This window comes from Gymnoscopelus microlampas, assembly GCF_963454915.1.
Source record: "Gymnoscopelus microlampas genome assembly, chromosome: 5".
Taxonomy (NCBI): domain Eukaryota; kingdom Metazoa; phylum Chordata; class Actinopteri; order Myctophiformes; family Myctophidae; genus Gymnoscopelus; species Gymnoscopelus microlampas.
The window spans coordinates 24,779,258-24,802,099 of record NC_139942.1 but is presented as its reverse complement, the minus strand read 5'-3'; the positions used below and the strand labels follow the sequence as shown (position 1 = coordinate 24,802,099).

Sequence of the window (22,842 nt, the reverse complement as noted above, 5' to 3'; positions counted from 1 at the left end):
AGTACAAAAGTATTCATGCATCAAAGTATATTAATAGTACCAAAGTTTTGTTTTTCAAAAATACTTTTTCTACAAGCTCACAACTCATCGCAACTTTTACCGGGCGGAATTACTTTCTCTGTAGCATTCAAAGATTGTGAAAGATATAGTCTGGCTTGAGAAATTAAGCACAGAGCAACAAGATGAAGTCGTTCTTACACAGTCAAATCAGATTTCTCACTGTGTGCGTCTCCTTTATTGTTTCTCTGTTCTAGTGCAGACGGGATGAGAGAGGATACTTCCAAAGAGAGCAGGAGAGGGAGAAAGATAAAGAAAGTGAGATTCAAATCAAGGCTTACATTTTTAGTGAGCCCAGTCAGAGGAGAAGCTTAGGCAGGGACTAAAAGTAAGAACAGAGACGTGTCAAAAATGAAAGACGCCAACAGAAGGGTCAGAGGTTATGTTTTCAGTAGAGAAGGAAAGATGGTGAGCAGAGTACAGGAGAGTGATGGGAAAAGATTAGATTTTAGCAGTGGATTATTTCTGCCAGAACGGCGCAGCTTGTTAGGTTGGTCTTGAAGTGCTGAGAAACAGTTAGCAAGTGGGAGAACTAACGGTGACTAACATTGGCTGTTAACTTGCATAGTGGTTTTACTCAGAGAAGCAGAGCAGCTTCCACAGTAATGAGAGGACATACAGAAAGATGAGAGGTCCAGTATGTCTGACTAAACACAGTATAATGTCTAATGGTCTGGTGTCTAACTTCTTGCCTTGTAAGAGTTTAATGTCAGAGTTACAAAGATTAATTTGTGTGTGTGTGTGTGTGTGTGTGTGTGTGTGTGTGTGTGTGTGTGTGTGTGTGTGTGTGTGTGTGTGTGTGTGTGTGTGTGTGTGTGTGTGTGTGTGTGTGTGTGTGTGTGTGTGTGTGTGTGCGCATGTGCGTGTGTGCGCATGTGCGTGTGCGTGTGCGTGTTTCTGTGTGTGTGTGTGTGTGTGTGTGTGTGTGTGTGTGTGTGTGTGTGTGTGTGTGTGTGTGTGTGTGTGTGTGTGATTGTGTGTGTGTGTGTGTGTGTGTGTGTGTGTGTGTGTGTGTGTGTGTGTGTGTGATTGTGTGTGTGTGTGTGTGTGTGTGTGTGTGTGTGTGTGTGTGTGTGTGTGTGTGTGTGTGTGTGTGTGATTGCATGTGTGTGTGTGATTGCGTGTGTGTGTGATTGCGTGTGTTTATAACCATTTTCACACATATTGTAGCTTACTGTAGAAATATAACTATTGAGAACTTGGAGGGGAAAGGCTGGGAATAGTAGCAGCCTCCCAGGGCAGACCATGTTGGGGATTGATGACTCTTGTGAATACCTGTGTTCTAAAAAAGGAAAAATGTCCCACTGTCCCGTGGTGCTGTTGAGAACGAGGAAATATTGAATGTTGGTTAAAAAGACCACTCCGCAATAACAAAAAAAAGTCTAATTATAATAAGTGAACAGCCACACGTTCCCCTTTCTACTGTAAACCAGGACATCGTCCTGTAGTTATGCAGTCATTTGATCGGATCGCTCCTGCTTTCTTTTCCCCCTTTTAGTGTGTTTACAGTTTTGTCCTTATTGTTTAACCACTTAAGCCCTATTTTATACTTAGCTGATCTAGCTGATTTATCTCACAACATAAAATGTTTGAAAGTTTTCACCTACAGTATAATGACATGCCCAAAATAGGGACGTCAACTCGATTTGTCTTTGCTGTCCTGACTCACCCAACTGTACCATCCTCCACTCTGATGGAATATTTAATATCGTCCCTGTCGGACAGAAACCATCTCCTTAATTCAACATTTTGCGTTTTCCGTAAATTAATGCCTGCCTTTCTCCATGCTACAGTGTCACACATACAGTAAGTAGCAGAAATAGCCGATCTACAACATTATGCGATGCGTTGCGTTGGGAGCTCCTATTTATTTTTATTTATTTTAAAGTGAAATTGTGTCTCTGGGTTTTACAAAATGTTGTACAAGAGCTTGAGACAATAATAACTACACTGGATCCATTGGAAGTTGGAACGCATGGGTTCTTTTTTTTCCATTTCCTGAAAAGTAATGTTGGACATACGAGGTTTCCACCCGACACTGACAGCGATGATGTTATCATTTAGTCATCCATAACTGGAGAGAGAAATGGAGATAATGATGATTAGATTTCATAGTACTTGAGTGATGATATATATATATATATATATATATATTTTTTTAACACACCAGCTCCATCGCTGATTTAATTCACTCGGCAAGTCTTCAATACATTCAATTAAACTGTTTTGCAATTAAACTAATTATTGTAATCAGGTTTGATCATCTAACATCGCCCCAGTGATGAGGATTCAGTAGCATCTAGTATGCTAATGAGCACATTCTGAATCAGTTCTAGTCTTTTGATTGTGATGAGGGCAGGGCAATATTAATTACCCCATCTGGGCCGACCTTTATATCATATTTATTGGTCTCCGTCTTAAAGAAAAAAAGAAAAGCCTCGCTCTGCAATGCTAAAATATTATGTCTGAGGAGAAATTGAGGTTGAAACACTGGGGGTAAAGGTATAATTAAATTCCAACTCAATCTTGGCATGTCCGGCAGCCTGGGAATACAATGAAGGGACGGGGGGGGGGGGGGGGGGGGGGTGGGGGGGGCAGCTCTAGAGACTAAAGCCCAATCTAGGCGACGAAAATAGCAGACCTACAAGCTCTCAACGCGTCGCTACCGTGCCAGGTTGTGAGCTTGTAGGTCGTCTATTTCCGGCATGCAACACCGTCGCGCGACGAAGTATAAACCTGGCTTAACTTGACACTTTATTCAGCATGTGTCACCGTATAATTCCTCTTTGAAGTTGTTACTGTATATTGGAATTGTGATGGAAAAGGGGAAGAACATTATTACGAGCTAACAGTAGTGCTGTATACTCTAGCATTGGGGACATAACTGGGTTTCTATAATTACAGCGTAGATTTGGGTCAAAATACTGTTGGGTTTGTATTACCCCTCATGACCACTTAGGCACACTTGGTTATTTCATTTCGAGTGAATTGTGCATGAATACAATCCAGAAAGTATATTTTATTGGCTAAATAAAGCGCACCTCACGGGTATTAAATACATGCTTACTGCAAGCAGATAACGATACAAATGATCTCAGCAGTGCACACCAACACAGAGAAAGAGAGAGTGGAAATGATGGGCGTTGGAAGGAAGTAAACACAATAGATCCGCAGCGCCATACATTAAACCACATTACGCACTGAGAGTGTGATTACCTTCAGCTAACAACATTTCTATGTAGTTGTACTGGACGTGGACGATAACAGAATCTCCAGAAAGTGAATGATGCCCGAAAAATCCCACTATAGGCCTGCAATATTTCTTATTTATTCTATTTTAGTGGCCATAAAGTAGACCCTCCAAACAATATTTGTTCCTCTGCCATTGTCCTTGGTAAAGAGGACAGCTTCGCCAGCCCAAATACGGAACAATCTGTATGATACTACAGCTGCAACAGCAAAATAACCCAAAATAGGGCTCAATAACACAATTTGGCCAAAGTATTTCTATCAGGATTTCCCCAGACGCCTTGTATTCACTTCTCCTTCTGTTTCCTACAGATTTATAAGCTGAAGTCCCCCAACATTACTTATTTGTCATTGATAGATAGTGTTGTTTTTAGTATATTATAATGACTAATGATCTTATTTGTTGTGTTGTGTTCCCAGCCATGGACATGCCCACTGAGTTGACTGCCCTCAACATTACCCCACAAGGAGCCCTGCTGAGGTGGAACGCCCCTCTGTCCAGTGTTGACAACTATGTGCTCACCCTCACATACAACCAGGGTATGTGATGGATGGATGGGTGGATGGGTGGGTGGATGGGTGGATGGATAGGAAGGAATGAAGGAGGGATGTATGTATGTATTTATAAAGGAATTAGGAGGAATTGCCTTAACCCATTCAATCCAGGAACGCATCTGTGTCACTTTAGATTTCTTTGGCTATTCAAAAATAAAATAAACGTGAAAATGTGTGCAAATCTTTGAATATATATACATTTTTAACTCAAATTTGCTTTGCTTCTGGGGTCCCTGGAACAAAATATTTTGAGATGGGGGGGGGGGGGGGGTCCACGGACGAATACATATCATTTTGGGGGTCCTTGACATGAAAAAGGTTTGAGAACCACTGATATATAGCAACATAAGTAAAAAATAGATTTAAAAAAACTGTTAGGATTTAGAAGACAGAATCCCCAGAAGCCAATTTTTTTTTTTTTTTTATGTCAAAGATTTGGACAAATGTTCACGATTTTACAATAAAAATAGCAGATCTACAAGTTCGTAGCGCAGCATTTGTTGCCGTGCTAAGAGCTTGTATATCTGCTATTTTTGAATATCCCAAAGTATAAAATATTGGTTATAGCTAAAAATCCAAAATGACACAGTATGCGATCCCGGATTGAATGGGTTAAGTGAGACCACACAGACAGTATAGGATTGATTTCAACCATTATTACCAGCTATATTGCTGCGCAGAAAGCTCAAATATGCACATTGTCTACTACTGGTCAACATTAACACTGACTGTCTGTACGTTAGTTTGTATGTATCTCATCATCTGATCATTTTATGTGTACGGTCATAACCAGAGGCATAAAGGTCCCATATTGCTCAACTATCAGAGTCAAAGGTACAGTGTAATAAGTCAGTGTCTCCTGCCAGGAGTCAAAGAGCTAGGATGCTCAGCGGAAACTGTTTCGGCCGGCACGTTTCGAAGATATGAGATATGACTGTGTGATACCTCTTATAAACTGTTACAATGTACCTGAATCTCTGTAGGCTATACTATATTTTTCAACCCCCATTTAACAAGCATGCCTCAGTCCTATCCAGGTAGGTGAGCAATATCCACATTGCTTTTCTCCCTGTAGAGTCTGTATAAAATGTGTTCCCTGAAATGAATGGATGGCTGCCAAGGAAAGTCAGCCACCCTACACATTCTGCTTACGACCACCCGATGGATATTTGGAACCCGGCCCCGGCCAACGATAGAGAGCTGAAATACGACCATATAGTAACTCCCATAAGTGTCGAAGGGAATTTAAGGTTTCAAATAAAAACCAGCTGCTTTTGGCAGTTCACACTTCACAAAAGTAATTGTCGAGCATAAACAACCAGTCAAAGCTTTAACCACACTCAATCTCGACCATCAAGACATTAACCTCTGACTTTGATAAACTGTCTTTGAAAAACATATTTCCGTTGTCCGTGGCCTTACTTTAAACCAACCTGCATCCAGAGTTACCCAGAGAAATCCATATTTCTTGGAACCATAGAGTTGACGGGTGATTTATAACCTGTGTGAGCCAACAGCTGCTAAGTCAGATACAGAGGTTCTTTGTTGAGAATTGACATCCATCACACAAGTAATGTTGTAATGTCATTTAATGTGCTAATAGTCAAACCTTTACATGCACATGATGTCAACCATTGATAGTATCGTGAAAATTAACATTCATAACTAAAATATAACTGAAATATCGGTCCCCCCCCCCACCCTCCCTGCATTTGTCTATGCCCTGATTAAGTTAAAGCATACTGTACAGTTTCTGTGAGTGAGAAAGGTGCTGACAGGCCAAGTCAGTAATAGATCTGGCCATCGTCCTTACACTTGACACACACTTGGAAAGCAGTCTCTCGCCCTGGCCAGTCAATACAGCTTTCATCAATATCAACACAAATTATAAGTCAAATGACAAGACAGCCCACCAAGCGTATGCCACTGAATTATTGACACTTTGACATATTCATTAAATGTCCTTTTTTATTAGGTCAGCTTGTGTGGTGAAAATGTCATTCTGGTTACTTACTTTCTGGTAGATTTTTCAGAATCAATTGAATTGATATAATTGAGCTAAATGCATGATGACTTATCTATATTATCTCTAAACAGATTGGAGAACAGATTCTGCTCTAATTAGATTCATGAAATATGTTATTAGATAAGATTCTATGTATCCAGGTTTGAATGGATTTGGGCTTTTTATTTTTGTTTAATTTTACATTAGCTTTAACCTGTGCCAAAAACGTATTTCAAGTTACAGAATAAGAAACCTATATTGCCAAGTTGAAATTGTATTTTGTAAATTGGATGATGCAGTATGCGTAAAAGTGCCACAAAATGTATTGGATTCAAATAATTATTCATGTTACTTTTGATGAATGCTTTATTGTAACATGCTGTATTATCATATAAATGAAAATGTGTCTGTGGCTCTGGCTAAATGGAGTCAAGAGTCCATCCTAAAGTTTAATTCTGCTTTGGCAGAAAAGTCACTTTGACACTTTTCAGTTGAAAATGTGTATTTCGAGCAACAAGTCGCACGGTTCCTTTCTGCTGAAAGCAAGATATATGTGTTCTACTGTATCTTTCTGTGTTTTCCAGTTTCAACTGACACCATTTTTGTGGAAGGCAACGGGCAGGAGCACCAGCTATCCAGTTTGAAGCCCAGTACCAGCTATTCTGTAGCACTCTACGCTACCAAAGGACCCCTGACCAGTGGCACAGTCATTGCCAACTTCCAAACACGTAAGCATTCATTTTGTTCATTATATTCATTGGACTATTTTGGGACCACACTAAGAACAACAGCCAATAACAACACTATAAATACACACACTAAGCTTGCACACTTTTCCACATTAACATGTTGCTGCTTGCACCTGTATGAGTAGTGACAAATAAACCCTTTTCATTCTTGAATCTTGATCATTGAACACACCGTGTTCGTGTTGCGGTAGGAAATGTGTGTAACATCTTGAAACCCCTCGGAAATTGCCTCCGTATGCCCGATTCACGACCTCAGCATTTTTTCAAATACACAGAAGACACTCTATATGACTTCCTGGGATGGGATGTAGATTCAAAATCAGCAGAGTGTCCCAAAATATTTCAAAGCTTATAAAATGTTGATATGAACAAAGTAACTTTATGACTGAGAGCTATTTTACATGGCATGGTGGAATGCTCGATTCTGATTGGTCAATCATGGCAGTCTGTTATTTCTGGAGAGCAGACCGCTGCTATGAATAGCAGACCATTGCTATGGACGTAGTTCTGATTAATAGACAAATGGATCACATGTGTCAATCTGCAGAGTCTAGTAAGTTTTGTTGCTTTAACACACCGACGAGGAGAACCATGTGAGGCACTACCTGCTCATCGGGAGCAGTTAGGGTTTCAGAACACACCCAGGGGTAGCTGGGGATTGAACCGGAAACCTTACATTTCCTAAGTGGCCTCTTTACCACCTGAGCCAAGCTGCCGCCCCAGCATTTTGATATTTAGAAAGAGAGCGGTCGCGCAGACCGCCATCTCAAATTATTTAGAGAAGCAAATATTTGCCCCCCAGAAGCAAATATTTGAGTTACAAATGTTTGCTTAAAAAATATATATACATTCAAAGATTTGCACACATTTTCACGATTTTTCAAAAATAGTAGATCTACATGCTAATAGCGTGGCACCAAGCGTGCTTTTTGAATAGCCAAATTGCCATTGTAAAGCGCTTTGGATAAAGGCAGTATATAATGAGCACTCATCACTATATTAACATGTAATGCTTCGCAGTATAATGACTTGCAGATGATTCTCTGATGAAAATCTGTATGTACACCAGAGAGGTCAGAGGTCAACCCAGATTGAACCCATGAACAGCCATTAGGCTGTCAGCCTAATTGTCCATTCACATTCCTCTTTCTATGGATGGATTGTTAGCCGAGGCGTCATTTCAGAAGAAGAAAATAGAAGAAAAATCTGATTGTTTTGCAACGTTCAGAGGTGGAGAAAGATGCACAAAAGACCTTAATTGGAGGTTAAATGCGAATGAGGGATGGCAATTTCCTTCCCCTGGCTGGGACCCCAAATGACACCCCTGATTGTGTAGAAAGCTTCAGGGCCAAGGAATTGTTCTAGTTTATCTAGAGTGGTGTGTGTGCCTCTACATAAACTTTATGTTCTGGACTTCTTGCGAGAGAGAGAAAAAAAAAACTTTTCTTGTCAGCAGAGGCGTTCATATCCCCCAAGGAGGACGAGGCGACAGTTTCCTGGCCTGCACTGCAGCAGAGAGAGGGAGAGAGGGAGGCTGCAGGAAACACAAGATACACTCGCACAACGCGCCCAAAAGCTGGGCTACATAATCTCCACTTCAAAACTCAAGTGGGGCTGTAGGACGTTAGATGCTCCTCCATCCAGGCCTATATATACGCATCACACCACATATACATATACACAGACACCAGCTCTTGGCAGCTTAAACCACTAAAACCGGGAACGCACCTGTGTAGCCACTTTAATCATTATTTTATACTTTAGCTATTAAAAAATAGCAGATATACAAGCTCATAGCGCGGCCCGAGTGCCGCGCTATAAGCTTGTAGATCTGCTATTTTTGAAAAATTGTGAACATTTGTGCAAATCTTTGAGATATATATTTTTTACAAATTACATTCTTAACTCAAATCTTTGCTTCTGGGGGGTCCCTGGAACAAAATATTTTGAGATGGGGATCTGCGGCCAAATACATTTTGGGTGGTCTTTGATATGAAAAAGTTTGCAAACTACTGATATTATAGCAACATAAGTTTTTCCCCCAAAAAAATAAATTTGTAGAAGCAAAGATTTGAGTTACAAATGTTCACTTTAAAAAATATATTCAAAGATTTGCACACATTTTCACGATTTTAGAATAGCCAAAGAAATCTTAAAATGACACACAGATGCGTTCTCGTTCTCGGTCTTAATGGGTTAAGGTGCTTCTAATTTGGGAGACAGACTCACACAGCCACAAGGCTGTGCTGCAGTACCTCTTGTGCTTTCATGTCGTTCCAGAGAGCAGAAGAAATGTGCATTTCTACCCTTGCCCTACAACTAACTAGACGTCTTCAAATGAGATCAGACTGGAGAGATACTTTGATGTAGCTGACAACATGGAGTCGGTAATGAGATAGATTTTGTGTAGTTTCAAGCAGCACCTTGCTTTGAATCGATCGGGCATGCCGCCGTGTTGATGGTGACTTTCAGTGAAACTGTACCCCCTGAAGAGAGCGGACAGCAATTATCCATGCCACTGCAGCTTTGAGTGAAAAGTATTGGATGAGGTGACATTATGTGGAAAACTTCCCATAATGTTAACTTGCTATTGGGCCTTGCCATTGTGAAACACAAGGAGTATGTTGTACTGTATACATTTACATTTTTATCTTATCTAGAATCTCTGTGCGCAGATTGACACTGCATTCAGATACAGTATGATGCAGTTTGATTTGAATAGAGATTCAATGTTTAACCATAGAGGGTATACAGTCTATGGGAGATATACTGTATTTTATCTCTTAGTCTTCTTCACAAATTAGCTTTCTATGCACATTCAGTTTTTATTATGAGTGAAGACATGAACCATATCAAAATTCTTGATAGTCTATAAATCTAACCTTTACAGCATTGGGGCTGCTTGTTCAGGAGAAAGTTAGCGGAGCTTAAGACACAGAATGACTTGTGTTTTATGGAGCTTGCGATACCCATAGGACTGAAATGGTGAATTTTACTCAACTGTCTATGACAGATACAAACTGATATGTGTTTGGCCGTGGACCCCCATTTTGTGCCAGGGACCCCATAAGAGAAGGTTGTTCCACATTTTTCTAAATTTGGCAAAATCTTTAGAGAATAGCCGGTCTACAAACTTGCAATGGGATGTGTTGTGAGCTTGTAGATCTGCTATTGCTGAATAGCCAAAGTATAAAATAGAGTGATTAAACTGAATTTGTTGCTATATTAACTCATTTTCCTGGGGACCCCCTAGAACCCCCTCAAGGACCCCTGGGGATCCCGGGACCCCACTTTGAGAACCAGTGATCCAGTGAACCAGTGAGATAGGCTGAACAAAATGACGAAGGAAAGAGACCTGACATGAGATTAGAATACCTCTCAATCTGAAATGTCATATATTCAGTATTTTATGACTTTAGAAAATGTTATCAATATGAACATAGTGTCTTTGGTGAGCTGTAACATCAACTCTGTGAAGTCATCACAATGTATCACATTGCACCGTTTGATTCCAATTTGACTGGAACAGGATCTTTCTCATTTGTTGTTACTGGTTATTGTATGATTCTTCTTGTCAGCTCAGTGCTGGTAATTTCATGGAATTATGTGGCCCGCAACCTAAGACGCTGCCACTGACCTTCTCTACCCTGGTAAACATCATTTTGGTCAGAGCCATCCCTTCCATCGTGTTTCCTCTGTCTCTCTGGGGTGCTACAATACGCTGTACAAGACCTCACAGGTTACTTTATGGGGTCGTACAAATGGGGTTGTGCAGTTTATTTCTTATCCACATGGACCCTGGTGTCCCTTTTCTGGGGATGAACATTGGTCAAAAATAGCCTAGCAAAATATCTACAAGCTTACAACGAGTGGTAGTGATGCGCGGGTTGACCCGTAACCCGCGGGCCCCGCGGGTCAACCCGCGGCGCGGGTGGGTCAAGTCAGAATTTCGGAGAATTTTATGCGGGCTGCGGGCGAGCGGGTCAGCCGCTCTCACACGCAAAAAAATAAATAAAATCACATGCTCTTGTTTTGTCTTTATTCCTAATAAGAATAAGAATAATAGCAATAAAACAGTTTGAATACACTTGGGGATTATTTTCTAACCATGATTTTACAGAATAAAAAAAAAAATCGCGGGTCGCGGGGCGGGTTAATCCATAGATTTATATATGGGTTCGCGGGGCGGGTTGAGGCGGGTTGGGTTCCGTCGCGGGGCGGGGCGGGTCATGAAAAAACCCGACCCGCGCATCACTAACGAGTGGCATTGTGAGCTCGTAGATCTAATTAGCTATTTTTGCTGAAGAGATTTGGTGTTGAGGGACAAAAGGAGCAGACCTAATATAGAGTCCTGGGAAACTCAAGTCAACTAAGTATATAGGGTTTAAGTGGTTTTAGAGACCAAGCTATCATAGCGTATTGGAGGAACATATCTCACAGCTGCAATTCAATAGTACTCCACTTAAAATGTGACTTCATTTGTAGCTGGGGAGTTAGAATTAAATTAAGCAGCATTGGGGGACTGATCCATGAGTTTAATCAAGCACTGCCCTTTTAGTAAAATCTCATTTATATACACTGTTTTTGGTCAAATTAATTATAAAGTGTTGCAGGCCATTGAGCATGGCTGCTCAAGTGCCAGCACCTCCATCATGCATGTGTGTATGTACACACGCACGCGTGCACACACACACACACACACACACACACACACACACACACACTGACATGTAATCACACCAGAGGGTGACTGAGTTCCCTCAACTTGAGAGCGGCCTTGTCTGGATGTTCATTAGAGCCCCTAATAGAATTCCTAATGCCCAGTTATGCTCTGCTAACACAGCCTGTTTTTTCTTTTTTACTCTACGCTCTGATAGAAAATGTCACAGTGTGAATGTGCTGTGAAAGCTAGGGGATGAGTGCGCTGACTTGGTTGGTTTAGCTTGTCTCGAGTGCTGCCAACGTCTCTCTGTTTCAGCCTATCTCTGTCTCTGTACTTAGCCATGGAGACTCACGGCTCACACCAGACCACAAAGAGAGAAACTCAACGGATTATAACCCAGAATGAAGGATTCACAGCTTGTACCCAAAGTTTGGAAATGTATCTCATGATCAAGAAAGAAGTTTAATCGCTTAAACCCTACAGTATATGGTTGACTGGGGTCCCTCAGGGCTTTATACTGGCGTATTTTCTGTTTTTGCTCTACAAGGCTTTCCCCAGAATAATGGCTGCTGGGTTGGTTAATTTAGTGAAAGTGTTTCGTCATCCGCAGTCTTTGGGAGTCAGGGCTAGCTATCACTTCCCAGTGATTGGTGGTACAGCATATTCTCTGAAATGCTGAGCATGCCGCTGCAAGGCAACACAGCTGTCCAATTAGAACAATTAGCCTGTTATTGCTGGTTCAACGTGGCTTCTGTGCTGCTGACTAGGCAGTTTAAAGCCAGGTCGGTCACCTCTGTAGCCCATGATTTTTGTTAAATACAGTAGCGTTGTTGTTGTTGTTGTTGTTGTTTTTATTGTACTTTAGGAGTGATGGGCATCACAATGTATTCCTTTTCTTTCCTGAATATTAAATAGCTACTGTCCATAATTTCCAGTCCTCAGTGAGACTACAAGAGGGGGAAGAATGACAGTTAAAATGCTAAGAAAGATTTGATCATCGGGATCTCGAGATCCACATCTCGAGACGCCATTATAAAATAAAAGTTATATAACATTTTGTGTGTGTGTGTGTGTGCGTGTGCGTGTGCGTGTGCGTGTGTGTGTGTGTGCACTTTTCTTATACCACAGATTAGAATTGTGTTCATTTCAGTTTATTAACCCAAAGTATTGATTTCAAAAGCAGCAGATTATGAAAGCAAACAAATCCCCAATGTAAGTTACATTCAAAGTCCATTAGCATGCATCACCATCTGCGCAAATTCACCCAATTAAAACCCAGCAACATCTACCCCATTGAACAACTTCCCCCCGGTCCATTCTTACATCAAATTATACCACGACTCGCCTCAGACCCTTTTTCCATCTGCTTGCCTGCCGCTGTTTACAGCCCGGGATCCGTTTACACAGCCAGTTTAATGAGAGATTAGATAAAAAAACAATCCCAATCATCTTATTCACATTTGAGTGTCCTCTGTGTCGCAGGATGGGACTGTGGAACCTGCCAACGACTAAACTCAACACCTGTTTACCTGATTGTGTACCCCGACACACACACGTTTAATTACACGCAGAGAATGAGAGGAGAGGCCGAAGGCTGGTATAATTGGGGAACGAGAGAGGGGAATAAAAGAGGAAGGAGAAGAGTGTGTGTGTGTGTGTGTGTGTGTGTGTGTGTGTGTGTGTGTGTGTGTGTGTGTGTGTGTGTGTGTGTGTGTGTGTGTGTGTGTGTGTGTGTGTGTGTGTGTGTGTGTGTGTGTGTGTGTGTGTGTGTGTGTGTGTGTGTGTGGCGCAAGCTTTCTCGAGCCTTAGATAATCATTTATAAACGTATTCAACTGGTCTGATTGATAAATGTGTTCTTTGATTTTGAAACGGAAGCATTGTGTTTTACTGTTAGAGAGAGAGGCACTGGTTGTGGCCAACCAGTGCCTCTCTCTCTCTCTCAAGCTCTGCCATCTGTCTGCTTGCAAAAATGCATCTTTAGACAAGATACAGTAGATGCCAATGCTGAAGCAACATCAACCAGCGTGAGGCGACGACAGCGAGAAACAACACATTTCCACTCAGCCTCTCTGGCCAAACAGGATTGGAATGGCAGTTCGTCAGATAACAGGAGGAGGCGTAGCAAATGCAAAGAAAGACAGAGATGAGATGAAGGAGTATAGAGGGAAGAGCAGGAGGCGTGCTGTGTGTGTGTGTGTGTGTGTGTGTGTGTGTGTGTGTGTGTGTGTGTGTGTGTGTGTGTGTGTGTGTGTGTGTGTACTGTATTACTATACTTGTGAGGGCCAAATGTCCCCACAAGTATAGTAGATTTTGAGAAATAGACATTTGTAAAGACCGTTTTCCTGGTTCTCACAGAAGAAATGGTTGCTGTATGGTTAAAACATAAGCGTTACTTGGCGTTAGTCTAACTGTTCCAAGAACATTCAGGTTTGCATTTGGATTAAGATTAGGCCTTTAGAGGTTATAGGTTTAGGGGTTAGAGTTATGCCCAGTTTATACTTGCGAGCCGATTGCTGTCCTAAAATGTTGACGTCCTCGCAAAGTAATACAAATGTGTATGTGGCGTGTGGGGACAGACAAAGTAGGAGGATGCGGAGAAAGGGTATCAAGTGGAAGGGATGGAGGAGGAATAGGAAAGGAGGCAGCTTGATAGATGGGAGGACGGGGCGATTATGGGCTGAGAGGAGCACGTCAGTGAGTAAGAGAAAGGAGGAGGCCAGGAGATTATAGGAGGAGAGGGAGAGGTCCCTACGTCACCGTGGAGACGTGGACTCTTGTTCACCTCAGTACTGTATAATATCATCAGGTGGAAACCTTGTATGTCCAAAACCTTCTACTACATTCACTTTCATTTAAAAAAGTAATAAATAAAGCTCACAACGCGTCGCAAGGTGTTGTGATCTTGTAGTTCAGCTACTTTTGCTACTGTTGTGTGACACCGTTGTAGGGCATGATTATTATTTTTTTTTTAAAGTTAAAACATCAAAATAAATATGCCGATACAAGGTTTCTGCGAGACAGAAACAATATCCTTTCAGTCTAATCTGCAGAGCGCAGTCCTCTCTCTCTCTCTCGCTCTCTCTCTCGCTCTCTGTACTGTAGCTGCCTTCCTCCTCTGTCTATCCTCTTGTCTTTACAGCTCTGTTACTCTGTGAGGCTTCGGCCCATCACTGCCTGAGATGAGTTGCCCTGGACACTGTGAGGTTATCCAGGCGAACACACACTGTTAATTAGTGAGCTGTCAGGGATCCCTCACAAGTCACAACACACACACTCACGTGCGCACATGCACGCGCGTGCACACACACACACACCACAAGGCAACAGGAATGGTTGATTTGACATAATTTGAGCTTTACTGAAGTTTTTTGGTGTGTGTGTGCGTGCATGTGTGTGTGCGTGTGAGCGCTAGCTCTGGGCTGAAACCTGGGTCAGCCGTTAAACTAAACTAGCTAAAGGCACAACTCTTCAGGGCTAAAGGCAAAGCATTCTTGTCAGCCTGTCACTGAAATACTATATTTTCAGAATGAGAGAGAGAGAGAGAGAGAGAGAGAGAGAGAGAGAGAGAGAGAGAGAGAGAGAGAGAGAGAGAGAGAGAGAGAGAGAGAGAGAGAGAGAGAGAGAGAGAGAGAGAGAGAGAGAGAGAGAGAGAGAGAGAGAGAGAGAGAGAGAGAGAGAGAGAGAGAGAGAACCAGCCGAGAATCAAAAAGTCACCGAGTCAGAGGGGGAGAACTAGATTATCTTTCATCTCCTCGTCTCAGCATTGACAGTGCAGTATATTAGCAGAGCAGGAGCTAATCTTTGTAATCACCTCAACCACACTGTGAGCGAATAGCTGATGATGCACCCCGCAGGTTACAGGTATGATGTAACCCCGGGAAACCACTTCCCCAATACGAAGTCAACCTGTGTTGTACAGTAGGTGGCATCAAAATGAGCTTCCGTTGTGTCAGAAGGCCTGTCCCACCACACAGGGAGCCAGAAGTCACCCCCAACTCGAGTGATGTAAGTTGGGGAAATAGCGTTAATAGTGTTAAAGAAGCCACGGTAATCATAATGGCTATTAAAAAATAAGCTAAAAACGCTGTTTGGGGAGGAAAAACTAAACTGCATGTTAAGTGTGATGTAACGGGTGGTAAACTTGAGTGGGCTCTCCAAACGAGACATCGTAATCTCGGCCTGAAAAATATTCCAAGACAAGGATGATGCCTGGGTGAATGAATGTGCTTACTGCACCGTGGAGATACGGTTTTGTTAAAACATCAGGTAAACCTGTTGCAGTATAACGTCTCTGTGCATAATGCAGTTTCTGCCCTTGTATCCTATGACTCCATTAGTGCATGCATCTTTGTTCCCTCACAACATTGCCTTTATGAATGTATGAATGCTGGGGTCTTACTCACTTGTGTGTGTGTGTGTGTGTGTGTGTGTGTGTGTGTGTGTGTGTGTGTGTGTGTGTGTGTGTGTGTGTGTGTGTGTGTGTGTGTGTGTGTGTGTGTGTGTGTGTGAGCGCCAGAAATGACTGTCTGTTCGATTTAGTTTGATGTATATTTATTATAACACTAGAGTTTCGGGGGGCTACGCCCCCCTCAACCCCAGCCGCGCACGGGGCCCAGCGTGGCCGTGTGTATATTGGGGACCCAAATCGCCGGAGTGAAACTGTGGAAAAGTATTTTTGAAAAAGGAAAAAATTTGAAGAAATAATATTTGTTATGTTTCAGGGGGTCCACAGGGGGTCCGCGGACCCCCTGATGGTCCACTGACCCCCTGTGGAGTGTTGGGACGCGCGGGGACACCCCTGGAACATTGCGGACCATTTCGGGGTTTTTTTTTTTTTCATGAAGGTGGTTGCTTGTTTCTGGCGCAGGCTGTGCAAACCTGGCAGTGGGGCCGTGGCTCGGTCAGTGAAGACCCTGTAGTGCGGATGATATGTGGCATAGAGGGGCAGATTGTAAATCCACAGAGGAAACATCCGTGGGCTACCATTGGTTCAGCGATGTGTGCGGTCGCCCTGCGGCCCCTCCTCCTCCACCAATGTGCAGTATTGAGAGCCCTGACGTCACAACAATTGGAGCGATGGGCACTGCACTGTGGTTGGTTAGGGTACACCTAGGCAGGGTTGAGCTGTAGGGGGTACGGGGGGGTACGGCGTACCCTTTGTTCTGACACTGTGGGAGCTGGGGGCGCGCGTGCACGCTCCGTCAGCGGCGGTCTTTAACGCCTTAAAGTTTAAAAACAATAGCCTGTCAAGGTTCGCGCCGTCAGTGGCGAGCCGTTCTCAATAGCGTCTACCTGGCTGCTTTGCATAACATTAGGCTACTCGAGAAAAGACACGGACTTGAATTGAATGTGTTACATTCCTCTCACAATGACAGACAACATCTCTGCACTGCAAGGTGTGAAGGGGAGGATCGCTTAGCAGAGGACCCAGTTCTCTGAGACAAGACAAAGACAAGTTGTCTGATTATTTTAAGTAGGCCTACTTATGTGTGGGTGAGTCTATGTAAAGGGATTTTATATAAAATTAAAAGGAAAATACAATAAATAATTTGAAACAAAAATAAAAACAACAAATTAACAATGCAACAATACAACAAAATAATAAGACATATGATTACATTAATAATCACATGTTGAATACAGTATTTCAACTAGCACTGAGCTGAGTGGCTATGTGCGCGCACGTGCGCGCGCGTGACGCCATAAAATACAGTACCCTTAGTTAAAAAATCCACAGCTCACCACTGCACCTAGGGCCCAGGTAGAACCCAGTTAAAGCCTGCATGGGCAAACCCAGTTAGGACCCGCCTTGGTCCCACATAAACATGGCTAGTTGGGGCCCACCTAAGGGCCAGGTAGAAGCTACTTATAGCCTGCATGGGCATCGCAGTTGGGACTGAAGTGGATGCCGCTGACATTGCTGACATGGGGTCCATATGGTTTAGCCCACCTTGAAACCATATGGGAACTACGCTGGCATGCTGGCTGTAATGCAAACGCTGCATCATACCTGCAGTGTGTAGTTTGATGTTGTGTGTGTAGCAGATATACCTGCAGTGTGTAGATCAATGTCCATAGGAAAGTCAATGCCCAGCAGTTTTTTTTTCCCCAGCAGAGTTTCTAGTGTCTCTGTGTCTCTCTGGAAGAGGTTGCACATGAACTCTGCAGCCGCACTGAGGCGCTCCAACACAAACACTCTGACATTAAGCTGCTTCACACAACAAACATCAGCACCACGCTGCTGTTTGTCCAAAAGACACAATATCTCCTCTCCCACCGACGTCATGTGTTCATTTATCGACAGGCGTACAGACTCCTTTTGACACATTTTACGTCGTTTATCCAGCTCTCACTGATTCTCCACATCGGGCTGTTATTTTGCTGCGATCAAGTCAACGATGTGAGAGATTAGCTATCACAGACGGACGGACAGGGGGTGAAACATAGTCTTGCGCCATGCCTTTCGGCCTGGCGGAGACAATAAAAAACCGAAAGTTTCTGCAACAGAAGTAGTCAATAAACTATGCTATGAAAACATGGGCCACATTGGCAAAGAATGTAAGAAAGAGGCAATCATGTAGAAAATAGCCGATCTCCAAGCTTACAAAGCCTGTCAACGTGAGGCGTTTCGAGCTTGTAGATCGGCTATTTTCACAATATTTACTTGTGGAACGGAGTCAAACAGAATGGGGGGGTCCCAGATCAAGTACGTGTATTTTGGGGGGGGGGGGGGGGGGGGGGGGGGGGCGGCGTGAAAGGGTTGATAAACACTGCTCTAATCGGAGCGAAATTATCTGAAATTACTCCATGACCATAATGCAGCCTAACATGCATTGCACGGGGCGGTCCTGCCATTACGTTAGTTACTGTAGTTGCTGTGGAGCTACATAGTTCTCCAGAAGACACACACAAACATACACCATGTACAATGGACGAACTGAGCAGCAATATAGACATTCACCACACGAACGTGCATTGTTGACAAAGTGATTGCACAGCCGCTGCAGGCATGACAACCAGGTTAGCGTTAGCGACATGGCAGCTATCACAGCGCCCTGTCCGTCGTGCTGCAACTGCCTGTGATGGCTACAGCAGTAACAGCAAGCTGTCTGCGATGCCATTGTCTGGAGACTGCTCTTAGCGTGACACGACCAATGAGAGTGAGCGCTGTAGTTGTTGCTAAGATACGGTGGCGTCTCTGCCCCATAGCTTGTAGATCTCTCACACATGATTGGCGTAGGCTGCGTTGCCAGGTCTGACTTTGTGTCTAAGCAATGGTCGGCTTATTTTTGCGCGCCTTTGGGCTCGTTTGCATTGTGCGCACGGCAGCGCTTGTTTAGCGTACGTCAGCGCGACGTGGCAACGGACGTGGCAACGTGAAAGGTGATTGGCTGGTGAAAAGAAACACCCGACGTTACACCAGAAATGGTGCCTGGAGAAAATGGTGACCAAAAAAAAAGTTTGGAAAAAAAGGAAAAAACCCCCGCAGCGGCTGCCTGCTGTTGTGGTGATGAGGTCGTGCGCACGGTAAACGGTACGAAGCTGCCTCCCCTTCCGTTTTGTCCGACATTTGGTGAGTAGAATTAATTATGTTGCGCGGTGGAAAAGGTGTAGTGAACAGTGAGATGTCCCCTACGCGAGGCGTAAATTCAGCGCGGCCGCCGTGGCGAGTCAGTTGGCGACATGTGGTCTGGCGGTGCGTTGTTTATTCGATAACAGAGCTGTGGGGTGTGGACACCGAGGGTGCGGAAGTCGGTCAGAGCTGTGGGGTGTGGACACCGAGGGTGCGGAAGTCGGTCGGCATTTATATAGTTAGATTGGCCTTGGCTAAATTAGCTGTAATGTAGAAATATTACCTGGGACACTATTCTGTAATTTATACACTTTTGCTGTTGGTGCCTATGTGCATCCTGCAGGTATATGGGATTTCACCATCTGCATAATCATATTTAGCCTTTAGATATTCAGTATTTGCTTCTAGATGCCTTGTTATTCACTGTCACAAACACAGGGATATTGAAAGAGTACACGAAAAAGTATGAAGGTGGATACAGCAGCTTGTCCTAAATAAGCCCTGCGGCAGGATACAGCATATGAGCTCATATTGATATTACTGTACGCATGTAAACACACTCACAACATGAAGAGAACTCCATATGCGGCCTTAAGCCTTAAACCAAGTAAGCTTTGCTTGCTTACTGTTGGGACCTGGGGATTACAACACACATCGTGCAAAATTATAAGACAATTAAGACACATTTACAGCTCAATCACCTCAGCTGTTGCCAACAATTCACACGGATATCTAACAGAACACAGTCTGTCATCTTGCCAAGCATGTTTGTTCTCGGTGGAAGTAGCATGACTAACTGATTTGTAAATAATGTAAATGGAAACAATTTCAAGCAACCCGTGTCCAACAGCACCAGCAGGGCTAGCAAGGCAGAGACACTGATGCACACCCTGTACAGTCTGGTTCCATTTGTACACTCTTGAAATTGCAAATGGATATATTACACCAAGGTTTTTACTGTGTACATGTTGCTCCAGTCAGGCTGACAGAACTCAGAAATCTCCCATTGACACTGTTGCTGCACAATTACAGATATTCCATGGTAAAAAGAAAGAAGGAAGAAACCCGTCAAGTTGTCAAATATTCTTTGCTCTCTACGCTTCTATAATTTTCCCTCTGAACAAGAAACTATAAATTTGAAATGTTGGCTGTTTGTTTGCACCTGATAAAATAAATTGATAGGAAGATTTGTGTGCTCCAGTACTTCCCTCTTTGATGAGAACATTGTATTATGAGAGCAGAGACTATCAAGAGGCTAGAGAGCAGTTGTTACATTTTCCGTTTTTGGTACTCCTATTTTGGCTTAGACTTTCTTACCTTAATCTATGTCAAGGTAAGAATGTATTCCACTTCATAACTGGAATATCTATTCTGCTAATTAAATGCAGGTTTATTGTATGCGCAAAACACTGCCCTTGACACCATGGGATTTGCCTATGAAATGAATTGCAGTGATTGTGATTTTTTTTCAAATATTTTAATTGATGTAATATTAGAAAGTATTTTAACCACAATAACCCCGGTTTCCTTATTTTGTGCATGTCATTATAGGCGAAACAAAAACAGTTTAAAGTTTAAAAGTTTTGATAATACAAATGTTTCTCAAAGATTTTCTAAATTTTTCTGAAAAGCATTATTATTAAAATATGTTTTAAAATAGCAGATCTACAAGCTCACATGTTGCATCTTGATGTGTTGAGAGCTTGTAGATTGGCTATTTTCACTATTCATCATACACAGAAGTATAGAGCTTACGTGGTTATAAAGCATTTCTAGAGTTAGCAAATATTAACAACTAGAGTTTCGGGGGGCTACGCCCCCCTCAACCCCAGCCGCGCACGGGGCCCAGCGTGGGCGCGTGTATATTGGGGTACCGAAATCGCCGGAGTAAAACTGTCCAAAAGGAAAAAAAAAAAAAAAAATGTTGGGGAAAAATTTTAATATTTATTTTTAACTTGGTGGTCCGCGGACCCCCTGGTGGTCCGCCGACCCCCTGTGAGTGTTGGGACCCCCGGGGACCCCCCTGGAACATGGTGGACCCCTTCGGCTGTTTTTTTTTTTTCATGCACGGTTTGCTTGTTTCTGTCGCTTGTTTTTGAAAACCTGGCATGAACGTGGCAACCCGACTGACATCACTGACGTATCCTTGGTATTTGTACTTCCGGGTTGCATAATGATGACATCACTGTCGAGTCCTTTGGTGTCATGAACCTAGGCTGGTTTGTTTACCAGATGTGCCAGCGTGCTATGGTGCTGTAGTGTGGCCGTCGCCGTGTGTTTGTGTGTTTGGGGTGTGCATGGCACGTGAAGGACGGACATATTGTGATGGAGACATGAGTGAAGTGAAAGTAGATGAGAGGAGATGGGCAGAGTTCAATGGCGGCCGCTCGTGTTGTTTCGGCTCTGTTCGGCTCAAGCCGTCGCCGTTCGGTGTCGGTGGTGCGCACGCTAAACGGTACGAAAGTGATTCACAGTCCGTTTTGTCCGTAATGTGGTGAGTGGAATAAATTATGTTGCGACGTGGAAACTGTGGAGTGAGCAATGATAGGTGCCCTACGCCACCCGTAAATTGTGAAAGTCCGACGTGGCTGCTGTGTTGGCGAGCTGTGCTCTGGTGCCGTTGTGTTTACTCGAGTACAGAGCTGTGACTATAGCGTCAGCGGCGCGCGGAAGTAACTTGTCGTTTATATAATTAGATTTCAAAGAACCAAATGACTGTATACATCATTAAAACACATTTGGGACCTGAAACTTTGGCCATTTGTTTCGTAGAATGAAGGGATCCCCTCATAGTTTCCTGGCAAGAATTGGTCATGAAGCAATGACTTACAGTATAAGTGATGGATGTTGTTGTGTGTGTCTGATAGCCATGGACGCACCCCTGAACCTGACAGCCAGCGAGGTGAACCACCGCAGTGCTCTTATCTCCTGGCAGCCGCCAATGGCAGATATCGACAATTACATGCTCACCTACAAGTCAGCTGATGGCAGCCGCAAGGTACGTAGGAGATACATGTCTCTTAAGCACGCACGCACGCACGCACACACAGCAGTATATACACAAAGGTGGCACTATGTATTTACACATTCAGACTCTTCCTCCATAATACCCAGTAATCCGTAGAAGACATTATGAGGATATTATCACATCCTACAGATACTCTAGTCTAGTGTTTATTCAGACTTCCATTAGTTTACATTTAGGACTAGTCATTTTGGTTTCTGGTAAAATTATTCACCAGTTATTTTGTATGTCTGTAACAAAAATAAAATATTGATCAAAATGTCCATCACAAGCTAGCATGGTGATGACCCCTGGCGTTGACCAGTTGGTGTCAGCCATGCTCCAAAAATACAGTGCAGCCTTTAATTAACTCTAGCTGGGTTGACGACTCAGTCAAACCAGCGTGAGTGTGTTAGTGACTCGGTCATGTGTCAATGGGGTGGTGGGTCGGTTCCGGCTGGGGGTCTGTGTTGCATCCTCCCCCTCTGTGCCTTTGCGTCCCCTGTCTAGTCCACAATAAAGCAACAACTGCCTATATACTGTATATCGTTGCTGTCGTGTGGAAAGCTTGTATGCCCAGCTCGGTTACTTTTCAGGAAATGGAAAACAAAATAACATGTGTGTTTCAATGGATCCAATGTAGTCGTTATTTATCACAAACTCTTGATAATGCTTTTCATTGGATTAATATTTATAAAGCCCAAGATAGCGTTAATCACTTTCACTTTCACAAAACCGACTTTTCTGTAATACTTGTAATTTACTTGCGAGTATTTTTACATCGCAGTATTGATACTTTTTTTTAAGTAAAACATGTACTGAGTACTTTTTCCACCACTGATGACACCCGCACGCAACTAAGTGCAACTTGGGCCTCACACTCAGCTGTATAGTACAGGACAGCGCTGCAACGAGAGATGGAAGCACTGCTGTCCAGACTGCCGTTTCACAGTGGGTCATAAATGAGGTCTTGCTTGCTAAGGCAG

The 22,842-nt window shown here is 43.2% G+C and overlaps 1 protein-coding gene across 1 annotated transcript in view; it reads left to right on the top strand.

The window, feature by feature from the left end:
- The window catches only part of tnr (tenascin R (restrictin, janusin)), a gene marked incomplete at its 5' end in the record, with an annotated part of 186,932 nt that overhangs the window by 133,368 nt on the left and 30,722 nt on the right, over positions 1-22,842 (top strand). Inside the window, 3 exons of the mRNA XM_084056814.1 lie at positions 3,727-3,846; positions 6,451-6,594; positions 21,720-21,850. Coding sequence (XP_083912940.1) covers positions 3,727-3,846; positions 6,451-6,594; positions 21,720-21,850 — 395 coding nt within the window. The remainder of the gene's footprint in view (positions 1-3,726; positions 3,847-6,450; positions 6,595-21,719; positions 21,851-22,842) is intronic.